General features: G+C 60.8%; 1 protein-coding gene across 1 annotated transcript; it reads left to right on the top strand.

Annotated features, from left to right (window-relative positions):
- Positions 1-2,503: 2,503 nt before the first annotated feature.
- On the top strand, positions 2,504-25,307 carry Zfr2 (zinc finger RNA binding protein 2). Its single transcript, XM_052747069.1, has 18 exons — positions 2,504-2,607; positions 7,209-7,449; positions 10,830-10,920; positions 11,722-11,969; positions 13,908-14,087; positions 14,608-14,791; positions 15,739-15,884; positions 16,730-16,849; positions 17,526-17,665; positions 18,911-19,043; positions 19,529-19,695; positions 20,305-20,479; positions 21,352-21,490; positions 21,924-22,018; positions 22,110-22,205; positions 22,606-22,717; positions 23,608-23,705; positions 24,481-25,307. Exons 1-18 carry the CDS (start codon positions 2,555-2,557, stop codon positions 24,655-24,657), a joined length of 2,595 nt encoding a protein of 864 aa, XP_052603029.1. The 5' UTR covers positions 2,504-2,554; the 3' UTR covers positions 24,658-25,307.
- Positions 25,308-25,519: the final 212 nt, after the last annotated feature.

The raw sequence follows: 25,519 nt of genomic DNA, 5'->3' as shown, positions 1-25,519 counted from the left end.
AATCCCCAGTGAGGGGCTGGGGGCGTGGTCAGGGTGGAGCCCCGCCTAGAATCTCCCAGAGAGGGGCTGGGGGCGTGGTCATGGTGGAGCCCCGCCTAGAATCTCCCAGAGAGGGGCTGGGGGCGTGGTCATGGTGGAGCCCCGCCTAGAATCTCCCAGAGAGGGGCTGGGGCGTGGTCAGGGTGGAGCCCCGCCTAGAATCTCCCAGAGAGGGGCTGGGGGCGTGGTCAAGGTGGAGCCCGGCCTAGAATCCTCCAGTGAGGGGCTGGGGGCGCGGTCAGGGTGGAGCCCCGCCCAGAACCCCAGTGAGGGGGCTGGGGGCGTGGTCAGGGTGGAGCCCCGCCTAGAATCTCCCAGAGAGGGGCTGGGGGCGTGGTCAGGGTGGAGCCCCGCCTAGAATCTCCCAGAGAGGGGCTGGGGGCGTGGTCAAGGTGGAGCCCGGCCTAGAATCTTCCAGTGAGGGGCTGGGGGCGCGGTCAGGTGGAGCCCCGCCCACCTAGAGTCCCCAGGGAGGGGCTGGGGCGTGGTCAGGGTGGGCGTGGTCAGGGTGGAGCCCTGGCCCTGTCTCCAGGTGGGAGAGAAGCTCCTCCCCGAGTCCAGGAAGAGCCAATCCCGGCCCAGTCTGGTCCCCAGACCCTGACAGGTGGTGTCACTTCCTTTTCCCCAGGTAACTAACGTGACCCTCCCAGGAGAGCCCCGCGGCTCTCCCCGAGCATGCCGGGACGTCGTTCCCTCCGCACAGCCTTAGCTGGTGCCGTCCACACCCGGATCTCCGACTCTGATGACCGGCCGTGGACCACTCACGGATGCCCGTCCCGGCGTGGACCAGTCACGGATGCCCGTCCCGGCGTGGACCAGTCACGGATGCCCGTCCCGGCGTGGACCACTCACGGATGCCCGTCCCGGCGTGGACCAGTCACGGATGCCCGTCCCGGCGTGGACCAGTCACCGCTGCCCGTCCCGGCGTGGACCAGTCACGGATGCCCGTCCCGGCGTGGACCAGTCACGGATGCCCGTCCCGGCGTGGACCAGTCACCGCTGCCCGTCCCGGCGTGGACCAGTCACGGATGCCCGTCCCGGCGTGGCTCAGACACGGATGCCCGTCCCGGCGTGGACCAGTCACGGATGCCCGTCCCGGCGTGGACCAGTCACGGATGCCCGTCCCGGCGTGGACCAGTCACGGATGCCCGTCCCGGCGTGGACCAGTCACGGATGCCCGTCCCGGCGTGGACCAGTCACGGATGCCCGTCCCGGCGTGGCCGTCCCCAACACCCACTCCCAGGACTTTGCACCCCCCACCCTGAAGCTGCCTTCCCATCCCACGCTGACTCCATCACCTCCCCTGCTCTGGGTCTGACGACCCGGGGCCTCCTGGGCGTGGGATCCCGCCTCGTGCGTCCTCTGCGTCTGTCTCACGACACTGACATGCTGTCCTCGAGGCCGTCCGCCCCTCCTGGAGCATGGCTCTGGTTCCCTTCCTTCTTCTGGGCTGAGTAATGCTCCGTTTTGTGTGTTTCCTTCAGTCCGGATACATCACCTTGCAGAACGAGCCCCGAACAACCACCGCGTGCACGTCTGGCGCTGTTGGGGACTCCGGGGCAGAAAGCAGGGGCACAGGTCTGTAATAAATAGAAGAGATACACGTGACCCAGAGAGGCGGCCGCAGCGGCCTGGGAAGACGTGGGGCTAGAGGCCACGCGTGCTCAGGACAGGGGTGGTCACGTGCCGCTCACGTGCCCTCTCAGCCTTGCTGCACCGAGGGGACGCGGGCTGGCGATGCGGACCGCAGGCCAGGGGCTTGCCCAGTGCTGGACCAGGGCGCAGGGGGCGGGGCTTGTGAGGGGGCGGGGGCCATGCGGAGGCCTCCACAGAGGTGGGGTCCGTGGGGAGAGGCGGGGCTTGTGAGGGGCGGGGCCATGCGGAGGCCTTCACAGAGGTCGGGGACCGTGGGGAGAGGCGGGGCTTGTGAGGGGCGGGGCCATGCGGAGGCCTCCACAGAGGTCGGGGACCGTGGGGAGAGGCGGGGCTTGTGAGGGGCGGGGCCATGCGGAGGCCTCCACAGAGGTGGGGGATCTGGGCAGGGGGCGGGGCCTGTGAGGGGGCGGGGCCAGGCGGAGGCCTTCACAGAGGTCGGGGACCGTAGGGAGAGGCGGGGCTTGTGAGGGGCGGGGCCAGGGTGAGGCCTTCACAGAGGTGGGGGTCCATGGGGAGAGGCGGGGCTTGTGAGGGGCGGGGCCAGGGTGAGGCCTTCACAGAGGTGGGGTCCATGGGGAGAGGCGGGGCTTGTGAGGGGCGGGGCCAGGGTGAGGCCTTCACAGAGGTCGGGGACCGTGGGGAGAGGCGGGGCTTGTGAGGGGCGGGGCCATGCGGAGGCCTCCACAGAGGTCGGGAATCTGGGGAGGGGCGGGGCTTGTGGAGGGGCGGGGCCGGGCGGAGGCGCTCAGTTTAGGGATGGCGGGTTGGGGCGGGGCCTGGGCGGGCGCGGGGCGGGCGCGGGGCGGGGCGTCGGGCAGGCCCGTGACGTCACTCCCGCGGGCTCCGGGAGGACGCGGACATGGCGGCCAGCAGCTCTTCCGGCCTCGCGCAGGGCGCCGGCCCGTCGTCCAGGTAACGAGCCCCGCGGGCGGCAGGGCGTCCCAACCCCGCGGGACGCGGTCACGAGTCACGGGGATCGGGGCGGGCCCGAGGCGGGGCGATGGTCCCTGGGGTCCGCGGGAGGGCGGGGCGGGGTAACGTGGATGGGGGGCTGGGTGGGGGCGGGGACCGTGGGGACCCGGCCAGCCGAGGAGGCACCGACCTGGGTCGGGGAGCAGGGCCTGGAGGACGGAGCTGGGGGAGGGGCTGACCTCAGAGAGGACCTGAGATCGTGGGGAGCCTTCCGAGCGGGGATAGGGTGGGGGTTCCGGTGTCTGGTTGGGGGGGACCCTCCAGACGGGGATGGAGGGGGGCCTGGTGTGTGGTGGAGGGGGGAGTCCTGGTGTCTGATGGGGAGATGGAGGGGGAGTCCTGGTGTCTGATGGGGGGAGTCCTGGTGTCTGATGGAGGGGGGAGTCCTGGTGTCTGATGGGGGGAGTTCTGGTGTCTGATGGAGGGGGGAGTCCTGGTGTCTGATGGGGGGAGTCCTGGTGTCTGATGGGGGGAGTTCTGGTGTCTGATGGGGGGAGTCCTGGTGTCTGATGGAGGGGGGAGTCCTGGTGTCTGATGGGGGGAGTTCTGGTGTCTGATGGGGGGAGTCCTGGTGTCTGATGGAGGGGGGAGTCCTGGTGTCTGATGGGGGGAGTTCTGGTGTCTGATGGAGGGGGGAGTCCTGGTGTCTGATGGGGGGAGTCCTGGTGTCTGATGGGGGGAGTTCTGGTGTCTGATGGAGGGGGGAGTCCTGGTGTCTGATGGGGGGAGTTCTGGTGTCTGATGGGGGGAGTCCTGGTGTCTGATGGGGGGAGTCCTGGTGTCTGATGGAGGGGGGAGTCCTGGTGTCTGATGGGGGGAGTTCTGGTGTCTGATGGGGGGAGTCCTGGTGTCTGATGGGGGGAGTTCTGGTGTCTGATGGGGGGAGTCCTGGTGTCTGATGGGGGGAGTCCTGGTGTCTGATGGGGGGGATGGAGGGGGAGTCCTGGTGTCTGATGGGGGGAGTCCTGGTGTCTGATGGGAGATGGAGGGGGAGTCCTGGTGTCTGATGGGGGGAGTCCTGGTGTCTGATGGGGGGTCCTGGTGTCTGGTTCGGGGGGTCCTGGTGTCTGATGGGGGGGAGTCCTGGTGTCTGATGGGGAGATGGAGGGGGGAGTCCTGGTGTCTGGTTCGGGGGTCCTGGTGTCTGATGGAGGGGAGTCCTGGTGTCTGATGGAGGGGAGTCCTGGTGTCTGATGGGGGGAGTCCTGGTGTCTGATGGGGGGAGTCCTGGTGTCTGATGGGGGGAGTCCTGGTGTCTGATGGGGGGAGTCCTGGTGTCTGATGGAGGGGGGTCCTGGTGTCTGATGGGGAGATGGAAGGGGAGTCCTGGTGTCTGATGGGGGGAGTCCTGGTGTCTGATGGGGGGGATGGAGGGGGAGTCCTCCAGATGGGGGTGGACTGGGGACCTAGACAGGTAGGGGTGAAGTGAGGCTCTGGTCTTTGGAAGTCAGTAAAGTACGGGCCACAAGGCCCAGGTTTCCAGTCCCAGCTCCTAGGGAGGGAGGCTGAGGTGGGCAGTCTGGAGTTCAAGGCTAGCCTGAGGCCAGGCTGGGTGGACACATGAGTCTGTCACTGCCAGGCCAGTAGAGGAAAGGAACTTGGACATGTGTCGGGTTGGGGGGCTGACAGCGGGGACACATTCCCCCCAACAGCAGGGATTTTCTTGGGTTACTGTGATGGCACACTGCAGCTGAGAGCTGGTGAGGGCTCAGTGTGGAAAAGCACCTGAGTTCAGTCCCTGGGACTCAGGCTGAAAGATTAACTGACACCTGCAAGTTGTCCTCGGTCACACACAACGTGCACAAGTATATAAATGAGTGGTCAGAACAGAAAACACCACAGCCAAAAAGTCGGGGAGGAAAGGGTTTACATGGCTCACACTTCCACATCACTGTTCGTCACTGAAGGAGTCAGGACAGGAACTCAAGCAGGGCAGGAACCCGGAGGCAGGAGCTGATGCAGAGGCCGTGGAGGGTGCTGCTGCCTGGCTTGTTCCATGTGTCTCAGCCTGCTTTCTTACAGAACCCAGGACCAGCAGCCCAGGGATGGCCCCACCTGGGCCCTCCCCATTGATCACTAACTGAGAGAAGAATGCCTTACAGTGGATCTCATGGAGGTGTTTCCTCAGCTGAGGCTCCTTCCCCTATGACTCCAGCTTGTGTCAGGTTGACAGATCTGGCACAACTGATCTCTTGTCAAAGTGACACGCTGATACGACACTTCTGTTTGTTCGCCCCAAGGTCTCCTATCACAGTATAAAACATTATTACAAACTTCTTTTCCAACCAAATGGTTTAAAATTCAGTCTCTTTGGGGCTGGAGAGATGACCCAATGATCACAGCGCAGCAAGGGACCTGAGTTCGATTCCCAGCACCCAGATGAACCACTCAGTTCAGTAGGTCTGTCACCTCCTGTCACCTCTGCAGGCAGCAGAGCACACGTACTGCAGGACTTCCTTCAGGCGAAGAACCCGTACACACAGGACAAACAAACCATCTTAAAATGTGAAATAAAATCAGTCTCTTTAAAAGTCTGAACTCTGAGCCAAGCAGTGGGGCGCACGCCTTTAATCCCAGCACTTGGGAGGCAGAGGCAGGGGGAATCTCTGTGAGTTTGAAGACAGCCTGGGCTACACAGAGAAACACTATCTTGAAAAACGATGATGATGATGATGATGTCTGAAGTCTCTGTAAAACTCCAAAATCTCTTTAAAAATTCAGTCTCTCAATTGTTGGCTCTTGTAAAATCAAATGAAATTAAGCTCCTCACCGTTCAGTGTCTGGGACTCACCATCTTCTGGGCTCCTCCAAGGGCCTCAGTGGTATCTGTGAGAGCATCCTCCTAGTTCTCTGGTGGTGAGCACTCCGGGGCTTCCTCAGTCCTCCCCAGAACATGGCCAGGTCTGTGTCGGCAACACCCCACCAGCCTGGTACCCATTTCGATCTCGGTCAAGGTTACTAAGTGATGAAACATCGGGACAAAAGCAGTCGGGAAGGAAGCCTTGGCCTCACCTTCGGGCTTCACATCACTGCCCCTCATTGAAAGCAGGCAGGACCCTGGAGCAGGAGCTGATGCAGGCCGTGGAGGGAGCTGCCGGTTCCTCAAGGCTGCTCAGCCTGCTTGCTTTCAGAACCCAGGACCAGCAGCCCAGGGATGGCTCCACCCACAGTGGGCGGGGCGGGACCCTCCGGGACCCTCCCCCATCAATCACTAATTAAGAAAATATCCTCCAGGCTTGCCTACAGCTGTCCTATGGAGGCATTGTCCCAGTTGAGGCTCTGTCCCCTCTGATGACTCTAGCTTGTGTCAAGTTGACATGAAACTGCCCAGGACAGCAGGTGTCCACTACCTGTCCCCAGGACCACACCCCTTCAGGCAGCTTCTAAGCCAGGCCCAGTTTTCAAGTCTTGGATGGGCTCACCGTGGTGGTAGCCTTCAACTTCTCAGAGGACCCCATGAGCAAGCCCCCGGGAACCCTCTGCTGGGACCCCAGTTTTTACTGATTCAGAACTCACAGCCGACACCATGGAATGTTGGTGTCACGGGCTGGTGTCGTCTCCTGCTCCCCCCACCCCCCAGGTTCTCTGACCTCAATGTCCCTGGTGGCCAGGGATTCTCTAAGCTGCCCCTCGTGGGTACAGCACACATTAGCATGCAGGTGGCTCTCAGGTCGGTCCCTAGCAGAAGCCTGCCCAGCACGTGGAAGGTGAAAGCAGGAATCGATAGTTTCGGGTCAGCCTCCACTGCGGAGCAAACTAACAGTGAAATCACATCCCCAGGCTCCCGGAAGGGCTTCCTGGTCCTCCTGGTGTGGACAGCTGGTACTGTCGATCGCTGGATAGACATCGATCGAGGTACTGGGGACCCTGCGGAAGGTCAGGGGCTGAGAGGTGGCTCTGTTCCCAGCAGCTGCTGCACTGGCATAGGCCAGAAGGAGGGTTGAATCTCGGCATCCATAGGGTGATTCACAATCTCAATCTTCAGTGACTGAGCCTGGCGCCCTCTGCTGGCCTCTGCTGGCCTCTGCAGGCACCAGCCACACAGGTGGTAATGCAGGCAAAATACCCATATTCATAAAATAAAATTAAAAACACAACTCACCGTAGCCCAGGCTAGCCTAGAACTCACAGTCTTCCAGCCTCAGCCTCCAGAATAGCTGGGATAGCCGGGCCTGCACCACCACGCCTGGCTGTAAGAACTTTCACCTACCTAGGTTTTTTGGGTTTAATTGTGAACGTGGAGATGAACAGGGGAGAGGAGAGCCCAGTTGGCAAAATGCCTGCTGTGCAAGTGTGAGGACCCGAGTGCGAATTCTCGGCATCTGTCTACAGTGTCGGGCATGGTGGCACACACCTGTGTCCCTGGTGCTGGGGAGGCAGACACTGTCCAGGCCATCCGGTTAGTGTGAGCTCCAGGGATGATGAGTGTGGTCGTCGGCCACGTAGGAGTGAGGGGCTGGCCTGGCCGAGTACTGCTCTGTGGGTCGCAGGTTGTGGAGACCCAGTTAACTCACTCTGCCTTTGTGTTCTGGTGGCCCCAGCACCCAGCCATCCTCGGCTTTCCCCCTCCCAGCTGCTGGGGCCAGCTACGCCATGCAGTCCACCCCTGGAACCGAGAGCACCGCCAGCCGGGCCCTGGCCCCTGCCACCCAGCCGCCTGCACCCGGAGGAGGAGTCCCAGAGGGGTATGGCTGCTCCCAGCCCCGCGCCAGCCAGGACTCCACATCCAACAGCCAGCCCCAGGGCCCTGTGTCCGTGGCCACTGCTGCATCCACCCACCAGGTATCGCAACGCCGCCTCGTGCAGCATGCATGTGTGTCTGTGCACACGTGTGTTCCGTGCCCACAGAGGCCAGAGGAGCGTGTCAGGCCTCCTGGAGCTGGAGTCACAGAGGGTTGTGAGCAGCCATGAGGGTGCTGGGAACTGAACCCGGGTCCTTACACCACGAGGAAATATGTATCGCCTGGGGACATGCATGGTGTCCCTGACATCAGCTATATCAGAGTTGCGTGTCTAGGGTCAAGACCTGCACGGGGGTGACGGGAGCCACCACGCTGACACCTCCCAAGGGGCCCAGAGGGATTTCTGAGACGCTGACATGTACAGGGCCGTGGCCCGGAAGGAGCCTGCATGCTGAGGGCGTCTCCTCCAGTGGCCGCGGTTATGGGGGTGCTAGGACTTGATGCCAGCTGTCACTCCCCCCCCACAGCTCCTGCCACCCACCGCCATCCCTGATTCACGTTGCCAACACTTGGGGGCGCCCTGACTCAGGCCAAACCTGGACCCTGGCTTCACACTGAGAAGGATTTGGGGTCAGGTGGTTGTGAATCAGAATTGAGGGTTTCATTTGAGAGATTTTTTTTTTTTCATTTGAGAGATTTTAATAGGGGTGTAGCAGGAGGGTTGAGATGGGGACTCGGGGGAACCAGTCCTACCCTGTGCAGCTCTGGCTTTCTGGGTGGTCTCGGAGGCTTTGGTGGCGTTGAGTGCTCTGAAGGGATGCAGAGCTGCTAGGTCACAGGGACGCAGGCTGGCTATGGTGGATGGCCAGATCTGTGGTGCCTGGGTGTGCCACCCACACCATACATGTCCCAGGAGGGTCTGCCGTCAGTGGCGCGGCGTTCCTTTCCCTGCTCATGCACTCCTGATGTCTCTTCAATCCTGTGTCAGTGTCCTAAACAGTGTCTCAGGTCCACCATGGCGGCACCATCTGTGTAGGGAGTTGGGTCTGTCCTGGGTGGGTGATATTGCCTCAAAAAAAAGCAAAACTAGGGTCCAGGTGCAGTGGCCACACCTTTAATCCCAGCACTCAGGAGGCAGAGGCAGGAGGATCTCTGTGAGTTCCAGGGCAGCCTGGTCTACAGAGAAACCCTGTCTCGAAAAAGGTAAATAAAAGGAAAAAATAGGGGTAGCAAGATGGCCGGAGGGAAAGGCGCTTGCTGCTGAATTTGATGGCCGGCATTCGATGCCTGGGACCCACATGGTGGATGGAGAGAATTGACACGCACAGATTGTCCTCTGCCCTCCATGTGTGTGCTGTGACACCCCTGTGCTTACTCAAGTACACAACACACACAATAAATTAATAAATGATGAAGTGGGTTTTTAACGGCTGGGAATGTAGCTCAGGGGGTAGTGCACTCGCCTGCCCAGCACACAGAGTTGTTGGGTCTGTCCCCAGCACCACATGAGCTGGGCCTACGGGCGGCTCCTGGAGAGTCGGGAGTACAAGGTCACCTTGGCTGTGTGGGGAGTTCGAGGCCAGCCTGGGCTATGAGAGCGTGTCTTGTCAAAACACACTGCATGAGCAGAGTCCAGACCATAGAGCTGCGCCTGTGCACTGCCCCTCCCGTGTACCCCAGTGTCCCCAGTGTCCGCCCCACTGTCCCCAGTGTCCCCTCTCGTGTCCCCAGTGCCCCCCCACTGTCCCTCCAGTGTCCCCCCACTGTCCCCAGTGCCCCCCCCACTGTCCCTCCAGTGTCCCCCCCACTGTCCCTCCAGTGCCCCCCCACTGTCCCTCCAGTGTCCCCCCACTGTCCCTCCAGTGTCCCCCCCACTGTCCCTCCAGTGTCCCCCCACTGTCCCCAGTGCCCCCCCACTGTCCCCAGTGCCCCCCCACTGTCCCTCCAGTGTCCCCCCACTGTCCCTCCAGTGTCCCCCCACTGTCCCTCCAGTGCCCCCCCACTGTCCCTCCAGTGTCCCCCCACTGTCCCCAGTGCCCCCCCACTGTCCCTCCAGTGTCCCCCACTGTCCCCAGTGCCCCCCACTGTCCCCAGTGTCCCCCCACTGTCCCCAGTGCCGCCCACTGTCCCCAGTGTCCCCCCCACTGTCCCAGTGTCCCCCACTGTCTCCCCAGTGCCCCCAGTGTCCCACCCCATCCCCAGTGTCCCCCCACTGTCCCCAGTGTCCCTCCCACTGTCCCCAGTGTCCCTCCCACTGTCCCAGTGTCCCCCACTGTCCCCCCACTGTCCCCAGTGTCCCCCCACTGTCCCAGTGTCCCCCACTGTCCCCCCCACTGTCCCCAGTGTCCCCCCACTGTCCCCAGTGTCCCTCCCACTGTCCCCAGTGTCCCTCCCACTGTCCCAGTGTCCCCCACTGTCTCCCCAGTGCCCCCAGTGTCCCCCCACTGTCCCCAGTGTCCCCCCAGTGCCCCCAGTGTCCCCCCACTGTCCCCAGTGTCTCCCCCACTGTCCCAGTGTCCCCCACTGTCCCCCCACTGTCCCCAGTGTCCCTCCACTGTCCCCAGTGTCCCCCCACTGTCCCCAGTGTCCCCCCACTGTCCCCAGTGTCCCCCCCACTGGCCCCACTGGCCCCCCACTGTCCCCAGTGTCCCCCCACTGTCCCCAGTGTCCCCCCAGTGCCCCCACTGTCCCCCCACTGGCCCCAGTGTCCCCCCCAGTACCCCCAATGTCCCCCCTACTGTCCCCCCACTGTCCCCAGTGTCCCCCCACTGTCCCCAGTGTCCTCCCCACTGTCCCCAGTGTCCCCCCACTGTCCCCAGTGTCCCCCCCACTGTCCCAGTGTCCCCCCCACTGTCCCCAGTATCCCCCCCACTGTCCCCAGTGTCCCACCACTGTCCCCAGTGTCCCACCACTGTCCCCCCAGTCCCCACTGTCCCGTGTCCCCCCACTGTCCCCAGTGTCCCCCCACTGTCCCCAGTATCCCCCCACTGTCCCCAGTGTCCCCCCACTGTCCCCAGTGTCCCACCACTGTCCCCCCAGTCCCCACTGTCCCGTGTCCCCCCACTGTCCCCAGTGTCCCCCCACTGTCCCCAGTGTCCCCCCACTGTCCCCAGTGTTCCCCCACTGTCCCCAGTGTCCCCCCCACTGTCCCCACTGTCCCCCACTGTCCCCACTGTCCCCCACTGTCCCCAGTGTTCCCCCACTGTCCCCAGTGTCCCCCCACTGTCCCCACTGTCCCCCCACTGTCCCCACTGTCCCCCCACTGTCCCCCCACTGTCTCCAGTGTTCCCCCAGTACCCCCACTGTCCCCCCACTGTCCCCCCACTGTCCCCAGTGTCCCCCCACTATCCCCAGTGTCCCCCCAGTACCCCCCAATGTCCCCCCTACTGCCCCCCCACTGTCCCCCCACTGTCCCCAGTGTCCCACCCGCCTCCCTGAGCTGCTTCCTTTCCTCTGTCCCTGTCCCGTGGAACCCTCCAGGAGGATGGTCACAGCTGCCGAGAGTCTAAGGGGACCAGGAGCCACGAGGACACACTGCAGCGGCCAGATGCAGCCTCGCTCTGCCGGCCAGGTGGGTGTGGGTCCTCTGAGGGTCTGGGATGGCCACATCTGAGTCGGCAAAGAGCACACAGGATGGGCCTGTGCCGGACAAGAGCAACAGGGCTCCTTTTGGCTAGACTCACATCTTGTTTCCTTATTTTTTATTTATTTATTTATTTTTGTGGTTTGGTTTTTTGTTTGTTTGCTTTTTGATTTTTTGAGACAAGATTTCTCTTTGTAGCCCAGGCTGTCCTGGAACTCACTGTGTAGACCAGGCTGGCCTCGAACTCACAGGTATCCTCCTGCCTCTGCCTTCTAAGTGCTGGGATTAAAGGCGTGCGCCACTGCTGCCCAGCAGTCTTATGTCTTTTTGTGTTTGTTTTTATAACATTTATTTTTGACTGTGCATCTGGGCACGCGTGCAGGGTGGAGGTCAACTTCCAGGGGGTCATACGCTTCTGTCATGTGGGTCCCAGAGATTGAACTCGGGTCATCAGTCTTGGCCACAAGCGCCCTTATCCACTGAGCCGTCCTGCCAGCTCCTGTCTCTGGTTTAAAATTTCATTGAGTTCCAGCTGAACTGCAGCCTGGCCAAAAGCTCACGGCCGGGAGGGGCCCCCAGCATCTCCCTGTGGGCACGGAGTCACAGGCTGGCCAGAGGCCATTGCAGACAAGCTGGGCCGGCTTAGGAAGACCGACTCGCCAGCCTGACTTGTCCTGGAGCCACAGTGGGCACAACCTTGACCCACTCCGTCCCCTGTGAGGCGTCCCCCCCACCCCACGGCCCTGCTCCGGGTGTCTGGCTGAGTGTCCGTCTCGCCCCCCCTCCTAGGCCCAAGCTCTCACCGCTCCGACCGCCCACCGAAGCCCCAGCGGGCCCCGCAGAAGCAGCAGGCGTCCCCGACGGCTCCCCTGGGCTCGGACTCCTGGGGGGGCCCAGGCCTCGGGCCCTGGGACCCCAGCTTTACCAGCGACGCGCTGCCGCCGTTCCTGGACAGGCTGCCGAAGCCCCAGGCGGGCCCCAGGCCGCCCTCCATGCACTACTGCGAGGTCTGCAGGGTCAGCTGCGCGGGGCCACAGGTCAGCACGCTGCGGGCCGCTCCGTGGTACCGTCCTCAGAAGCCGTGGCCGGTGTGGCAGGCGCCACGGTGCAGGCCCGTCACGCCCGCAGGGAGGCGGCGTGGGGTGGGGTGGGGTGGGGTGGGGATCAGCAATTCGGGTCAGTGAGTCCTCCAGCCGCGGGCTGTTCCCAGCACCCTGTAACCACTGTTCCAGGGGACCAGCGCCCTCGGCGGCCACGCGGGGCAACTCACCCCACGCAGAATTCAATTAAGTTTCCTAACAATGTGGTGGAAAAGCAAGTACTGAGAGACAACCTGTCAGAATGATAGGCTCGAATCCAGAGCCTTCATGTCAGAAGTGTGCCATGACCACACACACAGACGCACACCACACACACAGACGCACACCACACACACAGACGCACACCACACACACAGACATGTGGTAATATATTAATGTACCCCAATAAAGCTTACCTGAGGATCAGAGGACAGAACCAGCCACTAAATTAGACCCAGGCAGTGGTGACACACGCCTTTAACCCAGGAAGTAATATGGCAGGACACAGGGTACACAAGGTATGAGGAAACAGGAACTCGCTCTCTTGAGGCTGAGGATGTCGTAGAGGTAAGGACTAGTGGCTGCTGCTCTGATCTTTCAGCTTTCCCCTGATATCTGACTTGGGGTTTTTTTTTATTATAAGACCTTTTAATATTTGTGTTACAAAAAAAAAAAAAAAAAGGAATGCTGAGCGGTGGTGGTGCACGCCTTTAGTCCCAGCACTCGGGAGGCAGAGCCAGGAGGATCTCTGTGAGTTCAAGGCCAGCCTGGTCTACAGAGTGAGATCCAGGACAGCCAGAGCTACACAGAAAAACCCTGTCTCGAAAACCAAAAAAAAAAAAAAAAAAAAAGCACACAGCACACAGCACACACACACACACACACACACACACACACACACTGGTTTGATGTCAAAATAGAAAGAGTGTTGAAGTCTCTCTCCGTAGCCTAAGCTGGCCTTGACCGTGCAATCCTCCTGCCTCAGCACCATCTTAGTTTTAATCCTCAAATCAGCCACTGGTGCAGGTGTGTTGTCTGTTTCTGGGGCCCTCTTCACCCCTCTCACCCTGCAGGGCCACGTGGGCTGTGGCTGGCCTGGTTTTCATGATTCTAAGAACTGAGCCCTTTTTGCCCACACGGGCTGAGTGGCAGACCCTGTGGGTCCTGGTGCCCAGATGTGGCTCTGATTTGTGGGTTGCTCATCTGCTCACCCCGGAGCTCTGTGAAATCAAGTGCCTGCACACGAGTCAGCCTAGAAAGGGATTTTCTTTCTTTACTGTTGATTATTTCTGTTTTCTGCATGAAAATCTGTGGTCATGTGTGTGCCTTGTCCATAGAGGCTAGAAGAGGGCGCTGGATCCCCAGAACTTTGCTCTTAACCACTGAGCCATCACTCCAGGCCCTGGTTTGTTGGTTTGTTTGAAGGAGGGTCTCATGTAGCCCAGGCTGGCCTTGAACTCACTATGTAGCCAAGGATGACCTTGAACTCCTGACCCTCTTGCTTCTAGCTCCCAAGTCTTCAGAGGATAGGCCTGCAACCCCACATCTGGCTTCTGAGGTCCTGGGGATAAAACTCAGGCCTCGGTCCCAAACTACAGCCCCAGCCTGGAAAAGCCAGGTTTTGTTTGGTGGCAGCCCCCTGTTCCCAGACAAAACACTGGACTGTTGGTGACTATTTTCTTGAGAAATCTGGTTGGAGTTTAGGTCAGGGAAGGGAGAGGGCAGTGCACCCTGTCTCTTCTAACTTAGGACCGTCACTCATCTCTCGGGCACAGTGTGGAGGAAGCCGGGGACCCTGTGTCCCTCTGAGCTCCCACTAGCCAACTCTGCAGCCTGCAGATGATGACTGTGTGGCTCCTGGTGGGCACCCACTCGGGCCACCTCCCTCTGTTCCAGACCTATCGGGACCACCTGGAAGGACAGAAGCACCGGAAGAAGCAGGCAGCTCAGAGGACGGGGACACAGCCCAGCGGAGGTCCGAGAGGGGCCCAGAGCCTGCACTGTGGCCTCTGTGCCGTGTCCTGCACCGGGGCGGATGCCTATGCTGCCCACATGAGGGGAGCCAGGCACCAGAAGGTATGAGCCACCCAGGCCAGCTGTGAGCTCTGAGCGGGTGGAGGTGGAGGAGGGCACCATGGGGGGGGTGTGCCACGGGGGAGGGGGGCCTGTTGACTGTGAGCGTGCTCTGATGTGGCTGGAGGTAGAGACCTTGGGTGGTGGCACTGTGGCCAGTCTGGCTGCATCCAGGGCACGTACGTGTATGGGTGTGTTTGTCTCAGCTGGGGTCCCCCAGATCACACATCTGTGCACACACACTTGCGGGCTACAGCTTGGGAGCCAGAGAGGTAGCTGCTGCAGAGGTAGAAGACATTCAGTGGGAGCCAGCGCGGGCGCTGGGGAGAACATGGTGTCAAATCTGAGAAATGGGACTGCAGGCAGGAGGTGGCACCAGGGGGGATTTGGGGAGGGGCAGGGGTGTTCCGAAGGGCGTAGAAACCAAGGCAGGGCTCCCACATTCCCTCCAGCAGCCAGTTCCGTGTGGAGCCCTGTTTGTTTCCCAAACTTGCTCCTGACGGGGGTTGTGGGTCCATTGCAGGTTTTCAAGCTGCACACCAGGCTGGGGAAGCCTATTCCCTCCGATCCCACGCCTCGGAGTGTCACCTACACCCGAGGTGCGGACACCTCTGAGACCTCAGTCAAGCAGGAAGCTCACACCAGTCACAGCTCACACACCTCAGGCCGGCCAGCACCAGCCAAAGGATCAACAGCCTCACGAAAGGGTACAGATCTCTCCAGTTCTGTACACATGAGCGGATGACCACGCCCCCAGCCCCTCCCTGGGGATTCTAGGCGGGGCTCCACCCTGACCACGCCCCTAGCCCCTCACTGGGGATTCTAGGCGGGGCTCCACCCTGACCACGCCCCCAGCCCCTCCCTGGGGATTCTAGGCGGGGCTCCACCCTGACCACGCCCCTAGCCCCTCACTGGGGATTCTAGGCGGGGCTCCACCCTGACCACGCCCCCAGCCCCTCCCTGGGGATTCTAGGCGGGGCTCCACCCTGACCACGCCCCCAGCCCCTCACTGGGGATTCTAGGCGGGGCTCCACCCTGACCACGCCCCCAGCTTTTAGATATTTTTGGGGTGTTTTTTTTTGTTGGTTTTTGTTTTTTAGTTTGTTTTTTGTTTTTTTTTTTTGTTGTTTTTTTGTTTTTTTAGGCAGGGTTTCTTTGTGCAGACAAGGTTCCTGGCTATCATAGGTTCTTTCTGGCTCTGTAGCTCAGGCTATCCTCGAATTCAAATTCACCTGCCTCTGCCTCCCGAGTGCTGGGTTTAAAGATGTAGGCTGTGGCCAGCCATCTCTTGTTTTTTGAGACAGGATCTCACCGTGTGGCCCATGATGACCTGGAACTGGTGATCCTCCTGCCTCAGCCTTATGAGCAGGGTGTGTGCCCACCAGCTCTGTGAAAACTTAGTTTGAATAGAGGGTCACTGTCCTTTGGCGCTCCCTCGAGGTGGCCTGTCCTCATCAGTCAGTGTCTGCTTGCGGAGCAGCGGCTCACTGTCCTGGCTCTGAGCTGTGTTACCACACAGACCTGTGACATGCCTGCCCTCCGTGGCTCCATGACAGGAGGGAGAGGCCGCTTCCCCTCTGGTTCAGATTCCCATGGCATTGTGGGAAAGGGGTGGGGAGAGCCGGGGGTTGCGGCCAGCCATGGTTTCTGGCAGGGCCACCTGAGCTGCAGACAGCACACAACCGACCTGGAGAAAAGCGACCATCACACCCCAAGGCGGAGGCCACCAGGGGAGGCCCTGGGGAAGCTTCGGGGACCTGTGGGGACGTTGAGCCAGTGGGCACAGAGTATGTGGAAGAGGTGAGCATGCGAGGCTGCTGACAGTCTTGTGGCAGAGCTCCCAGGGGCTGTTGAGATTGGGCCCGTGGGGTTCTGAGAACGGAGCTGCCAAGCAGAACTCCATGCAGAACCACAGGCCCTGTGGCTTTTCAGGTGCTGCCACACCAGCCTGTTCTCATGTCCACCTTCTCCCTGGGAGTGCTAAGAGGGGCCAAGAGGTGGGAAAGCTAGGCATCGAGACCCTCCTGCCCAGCGCCACTGCTCGGCGAGCCTGAGGGGCCTATGGAGGCTGGGCTGGGGCACCAGAGAGCTAAGCCCTGTCCATCTCAGGTGGCTTCCACACCCTGGCCAGCCTTTCCTGGGAGAATCAGCCAGGTCCCTTCCACCCTGAGGCCCTGGGTTCTGAATGCCAGCCCAAGGAGAGTCCCTGCTGGCCACCACCACACAGACACCCAGGGTGGAGAGTTACCTCACACGCTTCTGCCTTATGCAGAGCCTTCTCCATTCAGAGCTGGCTCCGTGGTCCCTGCCTGCCCAGACCGCCCTGGCAGCACAGGGTGTCTCTGTACCCTGCACTTTGTCCATGCAGGGCTCACCAGCTGCAGTGGCCTGTCACTTGGTCAAGGACATTAGACAGAAGCCATGCAGACCAAAGAAAGTGCCCGGCAGCTAGCAAGGCATCATGGGATGTGGGCTCTTGCACCCTGGGGTGGGGCTGGGGGCAGGAAGGAACCATGTCAGGGCAGAACCTGGGCTTCCAGTGCCGCCTCTCTGGGGTGACACCACCCCACCAGCCCACCAGGAGGCCCAGCGTCCTCCAGGGCATCGGGGCTGGCCATGGGAAGCTGAGCTGTGCTCTGTCCCAGGTCTGCAGTGACGAGGGGAAGGTGATCCGCTTCCGATGCAAGCTCTGTGAATGCAGCTTCAATGACCGCAACGCCAGGGACATGCACCTGACTGGACGCAGGCACCGGCTGCAGTACAGGGTATGTCCAGCAGGGGCACCAGAGGCCGGCCAGGACCACAAGGGGGCGCTGGGGGCGCGACTGGTGAGGTACCGGGAGAGAAAGGAACCGGTGGCAATGGAGAGGAACAGGGAGGAGGTGGGGGGCATGGGTAGTGAATGGGTAGGTAGGGGCTGGGCAGGCACGTCCACAGCTTTGTCCCTCACCGAGGGAGTCTTTCTCCCTGGTCCTGCAGGAGAGTCTGCAGATGTTGGAGGCCAGGGCGCACGAGGACCCCGGCCTGTGCTTAGCTGTAGCACCTCCTCACTGGCCGAGTGTCTCTAGTCCCTCAGTGAGCACATGTGGCTTGAGCTTGGGCAGACAGAGCGTCCTCCTTGGTGGCTGTCCGTGTGGAGCTGCACTCGTGACCCGCCTGATGCTTGGGTCAGCAGTACAGTGTGAACCTGAGTGCCCATGCGCAGCCTCATAGCAGTCTTGGTCACCTGAGAAACGCCTCCGGTTCTCGCAGGACCGTTCCCAAAGTTCCCATTGGTTGTCACAGCTGCGGTCCTTTGCTGCGCCCCTCAGCACCCTCCCCCCATTGCTGCTGTGGTGGGGGGCTGCACATCTGTAAGAAGAGCTGCTGGGTGCCCGTGAGGTGGCCGCTGTGCCTGTCCGTCCCCTCTGGCGTCACCATCGTCTGGCTTTGCTTTTGCAGAAGAAAGTGGACCCTACACTTGCAGTGGCCGCCCGGCCCAGCGGCCCCATGCAGAGGGTGCTGGTCAAGCGGCTGCAGAGGCAGCGGCAGCTGGCTCAGGAGAGACTGGAGGATGCACGGCGCTGGAGCTCTGAGCTAAGGTGACCACGGTGTCCCCTCTGGCCTCCATGCAATCCTTCAACCTCTGGCGTTTCCTGACTTCTGATGTCCCCCATGTCCCCTGACCGCTGATGTCCCATGTCCCCTGACCTCTGATGTCCCCATGTCCTCTGACCTCTGATGTCCCCCATGTCCCCTGACCTCTGATGTCCCCATGTCCTCTGACCTCTGATGTCCCCATGTCCTCTGACCTCTGATGTCCCCATGACCTCTGACCTCTGATGTCCCCATGTCCCCTGACCTCTGATGTCCCCCATGTCCCCTGACCTCTGATGTCCCCTGACCTCTGATGTCCCCATGTCCTCTGACCTCTGATGTCCCCTGACCTCTGATGTCCCCTGACCTCTGATGTCCCCATGTCCCCTGACCTCTGATGTCCCCATGTCCCCTGACCTCTGATGTCCCCTGACCTCTGATGTCCCCATGTTCCCTGACCTCTGATGTCCCCTGACCTCTGATGTCCCATGTCCCCTGACCTCTGATGTCCCCTGACCTCTGATGTCCCCATGTCCTCTGACCTCTGATGTCCCCTGACCTCTGATGTCCCCTGACCTCTGATGTCCCCTGACCTCTGATGTCCCCATGTCCCCTGACCTCTGATGTCCCCTGAACTCTGATGTCCCCTGAACTCTGATGTCCCCATGTCCCCTGACCTTTGATGTCCCCTGACCTCTGATGTCCCATGTCCCCTGACCTCTGATGTCCCCTGACCTCTGATGTCCCCATGTCCCCTGACCTTTGATGTCCCCTGACCTCTGATGTCCCATGTCCCCTAACCTCTGATGTCCCATGTCCCCTGACCTCTGATGTCCCATGTCCCCTGACCTCTGATGTCCCCTGACCTCTGATGTCCCCATGTCCCCTGACCTTTGATGTCCCCTGACCTCTGATGTCCCATGTCCCCTGACCTCTGATGTCCCATGTCCCCTGACCTCTGATGTCCCATGTCCCCTGACCTCTGATGTCCCCATGTCCCCTGACCTCTGATGTCCCATGTCCCCTGACCTCTGATGTCCCATGTCCCCTGACCTCTGATGTCCCATGTCCCCTGACCTCTGATGTCCCCATGTCCCCTGACCTCTGATGTCCCCTGACCTCTGATGTCCTCGACCTCTTGAGTCTCTGCATCTCCTTTAGACCTCTCTGGTGACCTGGACCCTGGGGCTGGAGTGTACCTCAGGGTTCTCTGGTAACCACAGCCGTGTGTCTCCATCTGGTCACCACAGACAGCAGGAAGAACAGAGCAGGCAGCCTGAGGAGCCCTCACAGCCCCAGGAGGATGAGCAGTCACCCATGTTACCTGCCTGGGCCCTGCCAGCGCCCACTGCCAAACCAGGGATGGCCACCGCCCGGCGCCAGGTGGGTGCTGGGTACCGATGTGCCATGTAGGAACCTTCTCAGTCCCCACAGGCCTTAGGAGCCCCTCAGAGAGCACAGGACCCTGAAGACTACCCAGTGTGTGGGTCCAGCGTGGCATGTCACACCTGCCAAGCCTCAGGTCACATGCATGACTGTCCTACACTCTGGCTTCCTCCAGTTCTCCACAGATGTCTGTCCTCAGGCTGAGTAGGTACCTAAGTCTGGCCTCTTGGTTGGGGACACACCCTGTGTGGCTTAGCCTTTGGCCTGCAAATGGAAGAACTTTGCCAGAGGAGAGCCGTCCCACCCAGACCCAAGCCCCGGCATGGGTTCCCTTGCGGGAGCTGCTGAGCTGCTGGCCATGGCCACCGCCTGTCTGCCAAGGCTCCCTGCAGCCTGCCTGGCCTTCTACACTCTCCACAGCCCTGCCAGGGCTGGCTCTTTTGTCCCCAGCCCACCCTTGATGAGGGTGGCTCTCCCCACAGTCGGGGCGCCGGCCAGAGAGCAGTGACGACCGGCATGTCATGTGCAAGCATGCCTCCATCTACCCTACTGAGGAGGAGCTGCAGGCCATCCAGACGGCAGTGTCCCACACAGAACGCGCCCTCAGACTGGTGTCAGACACGCTGGCCGAGGAGAGCAACCAGCATGGGTTAGTGCCGCGGCACGAGCCGTGAATGCCACAGGGCTAAAGCTCTGTCCTACCCCCTTGTCTCAAGTCCCCCCAAGACTTCTGATGGAGAAAGTCCCTCCCACCCAACCCGCCCATGTGTCGGGGTTGGCGAATCCAGCACTCAGGAAGCTGAAACAGCAAGAGAGCTATGAGTGTGAGGCTAGCCTGGGCTACACATGAGCCCTTGTTTCAGATATAGATAGGTTCATAGACAGGTAGACAGATCATAGGTCACAGGTCACAGAGACGCAGATGAGAGATGATGGGTAAATGATAGATAGATCATATGAATAGATCATAGATCATATAAAGATGGTAGATCCACAGATAGATCATAGATCTATAGATAGATGGATAGATCATAGATTGATAGGTAGATCCACAGATAGATCATAGATAGGTAGATGTCTGGCCTCTCCAGTGATGGGGTTGCTTGTATGGGGCTGCAGGTGGATATTGGATGTGTTTCATTTCCCATCAGCCAGTGTCCCTGCAGAGGGGCCCCTTCCCTGGAGCTCAGGGGTGCAGCACCCTGGGGGCCCTTCCAACCCTCCCTGCTGACGTGTGCCTGCCGCTCTGTCTCCTCAGCACCCTGGCACCTCCGCAACCACGGATGCTCAAGGGTGTGGTGCGGGTTGGCATCCTGGCCAAGGGCCTGGTCCTGCGTGGGGACCACAGTGTGCAGCTGACCCTGCTGTGCTCCAAGAAGCCCACGCACTCCCTGCTGCAGAGGATCAAGCAGGAGCTGCCCCGAGAGCTGTCGGTAAGAGCAAGGCTGGCCTTGGGCTCCCAGCCAGGGCCTGCAGGGCTGGGGAGTGTCTCCATCAGATACACATTGGGATCCGAGTTCAGATCTCTAGAACCTACGTAAAAAGCCAGTCACAGGCCAGGCAGTGGTGACACACGCCTTTAATTCCAGCATTGGGAGGCAGATCTCTGAGTTCCAAGTCAGCCAGGGCTGCACAGTGAAATGGTGTCTCAAAAAACCAAAACAAACCACCAAAAAAACCAAGGCAGAAAAGCAATTGAGAAACAATCTGGCTTCAGTCTCTGGCCTCAACACACACAAGAGAAAGGAATCAGCTGTGTACCTGTCATCCCAGGAACTGAGGCAGGAGGATGGCAAACTCTGGCCAAGGCTGGGTCTGTAGCTCAGTGGTGATCACTCTCAGGTGCAGGGCTCTGGGCTCCATTCCTAGAACCAGGACGTGCGTGCACGCGCACACACACGCACACACACACGCACACACACTCTTCCTGGACTTTGTACTCACAGGTATCAGTGGCAGCTTGACAGTTTCCTTCTGTCTGACCACGGGGTGATTGACGTGTGAGAAGGCGTTTGTTTCCTTCCTTTCCTGCTGGTCTTTGGCTCATCACCAGTTGCTCTTCTGTTACATTGCTTGTCTTATTGAGCATCAGGTACTCTTTACATAGAGAGGCTCCTCAGTGTTTCCATGTGTGTGCTTTCCTGGTGGGTATTAAGTCACATAGGAGTTTCCAAGGCAGGGTCTGGCCTCCTAGGAGCAGGCACACGAAGGTGGACAGATGGGTCCACATGCCATCTGCATTCCCTCTGGTGTGGACTCTGCTCTCGGCTGGAGTCATGTGGCCTCATGTCCTGTGCACACCCAGATAGTGGCAGAAGAAAAGTACGAAGTCTCATCTGACCACGATGCCAACATCGTTATCTCGGCCTGTGTGGAGCCCGGGGTGAAGGTCACTGTGTCTGCCACCTCGCCTCTGATGCGCGAAGACCCCTCTGTAAAACGAGGTACATCCCCAACTTCCTGAGTCTCTAGGGTGCAGCAGACACACCCTGCTCTGGGCAGGAAGGCCCCAGTGGCCTCAGTGTCTCTGGTCCCACAGGGTCTTGCAGGGTTGCATCTGGGGGTGGAGCTAAGGGCTGGTGTTTCGGGGCCTTTGCCCGCGCTTTGCACAGGTCTCTCCCACTGAGCCGTGCCCCAGCCGGTGTAGTTTAGGAACGGCTTCTCCGTGTGCCCAGGCCCCAGGCCCGAGACCTGCAGGGCCGTCACCTGCGTTGACGGCAGGTTGTCTAATATTAGATACAGATTCTGTGTGCTGGGCATGGGGCGGGAAGCTGAGTGGGGGCTGTGAGTGAGCAGTGTGGGGTGCAGAAGGACAGGGCCACCCTCTGAGGCTGGGGCTCAGCAGGAAGGGACTCAGTGTCCTGCCCCTGCCCACAGGACTGCAAGACTCTCTGTCTGACCCGGAGGACGTCCTGGATCGGGAGAGGTGCCTCGAGACCCTGGCAGCCCTCCGCCATGCCAAGTGGTTCCAGGTCAGGACGTGGGGTGGCTGGAGTGGGGACAGTTACCAGCCACGGTCTGTCCCTGAGTCCCTCGCCCTGACCACTATGTTTCCTCCCCAAGGCCCGTGCCAGTGGCCTGCAGCCATGTGTGATTGTCATCCGGGTTCTGCGGGAGCTGTGCCGCTGCCTGCCCCCCTGGGGGGCCCTGCCCGCCTGGGTAAGGCCGTAGGGGACAGTGGAGAGCCACAGTGGGGGCCGGCCAGGTCTCCACTCAGCAGCCGGCTAGCCCAGAGTGGGCAGATGGGAGCTTTAACAAGACAGGTGTCACCAGGCCCTCAAAATGAGAAGACCCCTCGGGTCACTGCACTGAGGGTGAAGTCCAGACCCTGTGCAGATGCCAGTGTCCCAGGGAAATGTGCCGTCCTCACACAGACCTGGCGGCATCAGGGTGAGGAGCCAGGACGCCCCTGGAACTCTCACAGCCCACATCATAGGACCCTGAACCTGGCCCGGCCACAGACACATAATCTAGCGTGGCCTGGTTTATCATCCCTGCCCCGCCATCCAAGCAACAGTGTGTCCCATCGTGCCCCCACGTGTCCCTGTGTCCTCCTCAGGCCATGGAGCTGCTGGTGGAGAAGGTGCTGAGCAGTGCACCCCGGCCCTTGAGCCCAGGGGATGCTATGCGGAGGGTCCTGGAGTACGTGGCCACAGGCGCACTCCTGACAGGTCAGCGATGGGGACAGGAATGGGGTGTGGGAGGCTGGGGCATGGGCAGCAGAGGCCGTGGCCATCCACATACTTGCCCAAGAAGAAAGGGTCACCCACACACACTGGAACTGTGGTCCACAGCCCACAGCACAGGGGCAGAGGTATGCCCCCATCCTCTAGGGACACAACAGGGTAACAAGGGCAGCGTCTGTCTCGTCCCCAGGCCAGGGCTACCCCAGCAGTCACCCTGTGCCAGCGCCATGCACACACTGGCTGCATCGTCCGCTATGGCTGGTGCAGCTGGTGCCTGTCTGGTCCACGTGCATGTGAACCGTGGCTGGAGCTCTAGGGAAGCCACAGGGCTCTGCTGGGACTGTGGCACCACACGGTGGGGCTGGGCTGTGGCTCTGCACAGAGCACTCACCTAGCGTGCCTGAAGCCTGAGTCCCATCCCCAGCACTGCGCAGTCCAGGCCTGGTGCCACACACCTGTCACCCCAGCACTTGGGAGGCTGAGGCAGGGGGGTCAGGAGTTCAAGGTTCAGCTTCATAAGGAGTCTGAGGAGCAGAAAGTGCCACAGTGCCCTCTGAAGGGACATGAATTGGCCTTGGGTGTCCCTATAGGATTCCTGGAGACGTGGGTGACTCTGAGTGGGAAAGGAGGGTCACGGGTCAGGCCTGTCACAGGCTGTCACAGGCTGGGGCATGGGCACCCACACAGGTGCAAAGAGGCCATAGGGGACCCATGCAGTGTGCCCCAAGGGTGACTGTGTGTTACCAAGGCCTCGCCCGATGTGGGCCTCGGTCGCTGCAGACACAGCACACACAGAAGTGTAGTCTCCCTCTGTGGCGGGTGGCCGTGTGTCCCACTAGCCCCTCACAGAGGTGTCCACCTTCTCCCTGGCTCAGATGGCCCAGGGCTACAGGACCCCTGTGAGAAAGGCCCACAGGATGCCCTGGAGCCCATGACCCCACAGCAGCGAGAAGACCTGACCGCCAGTGCACAGGTACATGGGTCCCCATCCTCCTCCTCCCGCAGAGTTTGGACTCAGGAGTGGGGCTGGGAGTGACAAACAGCTCCAGAGGGCAGCACTGACTGGCCTGGCCACAAGAGTCCACAGTACTCCCCTGTCATACACAGAGACCTAGGCCACAGTGCTCCCCTGTCATACACAGAGCCCTAGGACACAGGAGTCCACAGTACTCCCGTCATAGAGCCCTAGGCCACAGGAGTCCACAGTGATCCCCTGTCATACACAGAGCCCTAGGCCACAGGAGTCCACAGTGATCCCCTGTCATACACAGAGCCCTAGGCCACAGGAGTCCACAGTACCCCCTGTCATACACAGAGCCCTAGGACACAGGAGTCCACAGTACTCCCCTGTCATACACAGAGCCCTAGGCTCCATCCCCAGCAGGGGGATCAGAAGTTCTAGGCTGTCCTTGGTTATAGAGTTTGAGGCAGGCCTGGGCTACATGAGCTGCAGTCTCAAAAGGAAGTGTCTCAGCCGCACAAACCCAGGGTTCCACACACCGCCACTTTCAGGAGAGTCAGGTGTCTCACACAGAATTCAGGGTCCCTCCAGCCAGGAAGTAAAGGTGGTGTCCCAAGGGCTCCAGGCCAGCCAGTGCCAGCACCAGAGGTGGCATTCCGCAGGCTCCATGCCTGGCACCAGCAATTGTAACAAGGGACAGACAGCTCTGCTCCCTGGTCCCTGCAGATGGCAGGCCTGAACCCCCAGGCCTGGCTGGCACACCCTGACAGAATTCCACTGTCCACAGCGTGCCCTGCGTCTCGTGGCTTTCCGGCAGATACACAAGGTCCTTCACATGGAACAGTTACCTCCACGGACCAGATTTGGGGCCCGGGCACGGAAGAGGATGAGGGAGGCTAGTCAGGCCCAGGAGGGCCCTGGGGAGAGGAAGCGTGGCCGGCAGGGCACAGCGGGGCTGCCATGAGCCAGCCATCACCACAGGCCTGAACTGGCGTGGGCCCTCCAGCTGCTGGTTCCTCCTGATGTGGGGCACCTTTGCCATTGGGTCTGTAGGTTTATTCACAATGCTGTGGTGACCCCCATGCCCATGGCTCTGTCACCCCCACCTCCACCCCCCAGCCAGGGAGCAGCGACCTCCACTCCTTGGTACTAATTGCAGTTTGAAACTCCCCCATGTCATATGAAGCAGGTGAGATCTGAATCGCTTCCTTGAAATGCCAGGAAGGGTGGCCCGGAAGATTCTAAAGTCACAGAGTGGGAGTGGAGAGAGCACAGCACGGGATTCCCCAGACCCCAAACCCACCCATGTCCTTCACACAAACCCTTACTGCACCCCAGCTGTGAGGACACAGATGGCCCCTGGGACACGGTCACCCCGCAGTGGAACCCCAGTCACTGAGTGCCTTCTGCTAGCCCAGGTTATCCTGCGGACCACTGGGTGTGGGCACAGCTGTGCCTCATTAGGCCACCCCTGAACCCCCGACCACCCAAGGCTTCAACCCTGCTCCATTCTGCCTGTGGCTTTAAAGACCAGCTCGCACATGGCGCAGCGCCTGTAGTCTGTAGAATCATCCAGAACTTGGCCAGAATGGGAATAAAGCAGATCTGCCTGTGTGCGTGTGGCCTTCGTGTCCATCACTCTGGGGTGGGGGTGGGGGTGCCCACAGGCCTCAGTCTCCCCACACCAAGCTGCGTCATGAGCGTGGGCGGAGCTCCAGCCCCGCCCCCCAGCAGCTCCGTGGCTACCCCCTGCACAGCCCCACACAGATGCATGCCAGCTCCGGGCCTGAGGAGGTCCTGGTCAGGAGCACTCTGCTTGGGCTTCC

The sequence above is a fragment of the Peromyscus californicus genome, unplaced genomic scaffold (genome assembly GCF_007827085.1).
Source record: "Peromyscus californicus insignis strain IS unplaced genomic scaffold, ASM782708v3 Scaffold_1__1_contigs__length_55948999, whole genome shotgun sequence".
In the NCBI taxonomy this organism is placed as follows: Eukaryota; Metazoa; Chordata; class Mammalia; order Rodentia; family Cricetidae; genus Peromyscus; species Peromyscus californicus.
Note: the sequence above shows the minus strand (reverse complement) of the source record. Positions and strands in the feature narration are given on the sequence as shown.

What these genes read in the sequence shown, in the direction of transcription:
- Zfr2 (XM_052747069.1), top strand. Translation starts at nt 2,555, where the DNA reads ATGGCGGCCAGCAGCTCTTCCGGCCTCGCGCAGGGCGCCGGCCCGTCG. An exon ending in GGGGAGCCAGGCACCAGAAG is followed by an intron (nt 14,088 to 14,607) that starts GTATGAGCCACC and finishes GGTCCATTGCAG; the next exon opens with GTTTTCAAGCTGCACACCAG. An exon ending in TGGCCACCGCCCGGCGCCAG is followed by an intron (nt 19,044 to 19,528) that starts GTGGGTGCTGGG and finishes CTCTCCCCACAG; the next exon opens with TCGGGGCGCCGGCCAGAGAG.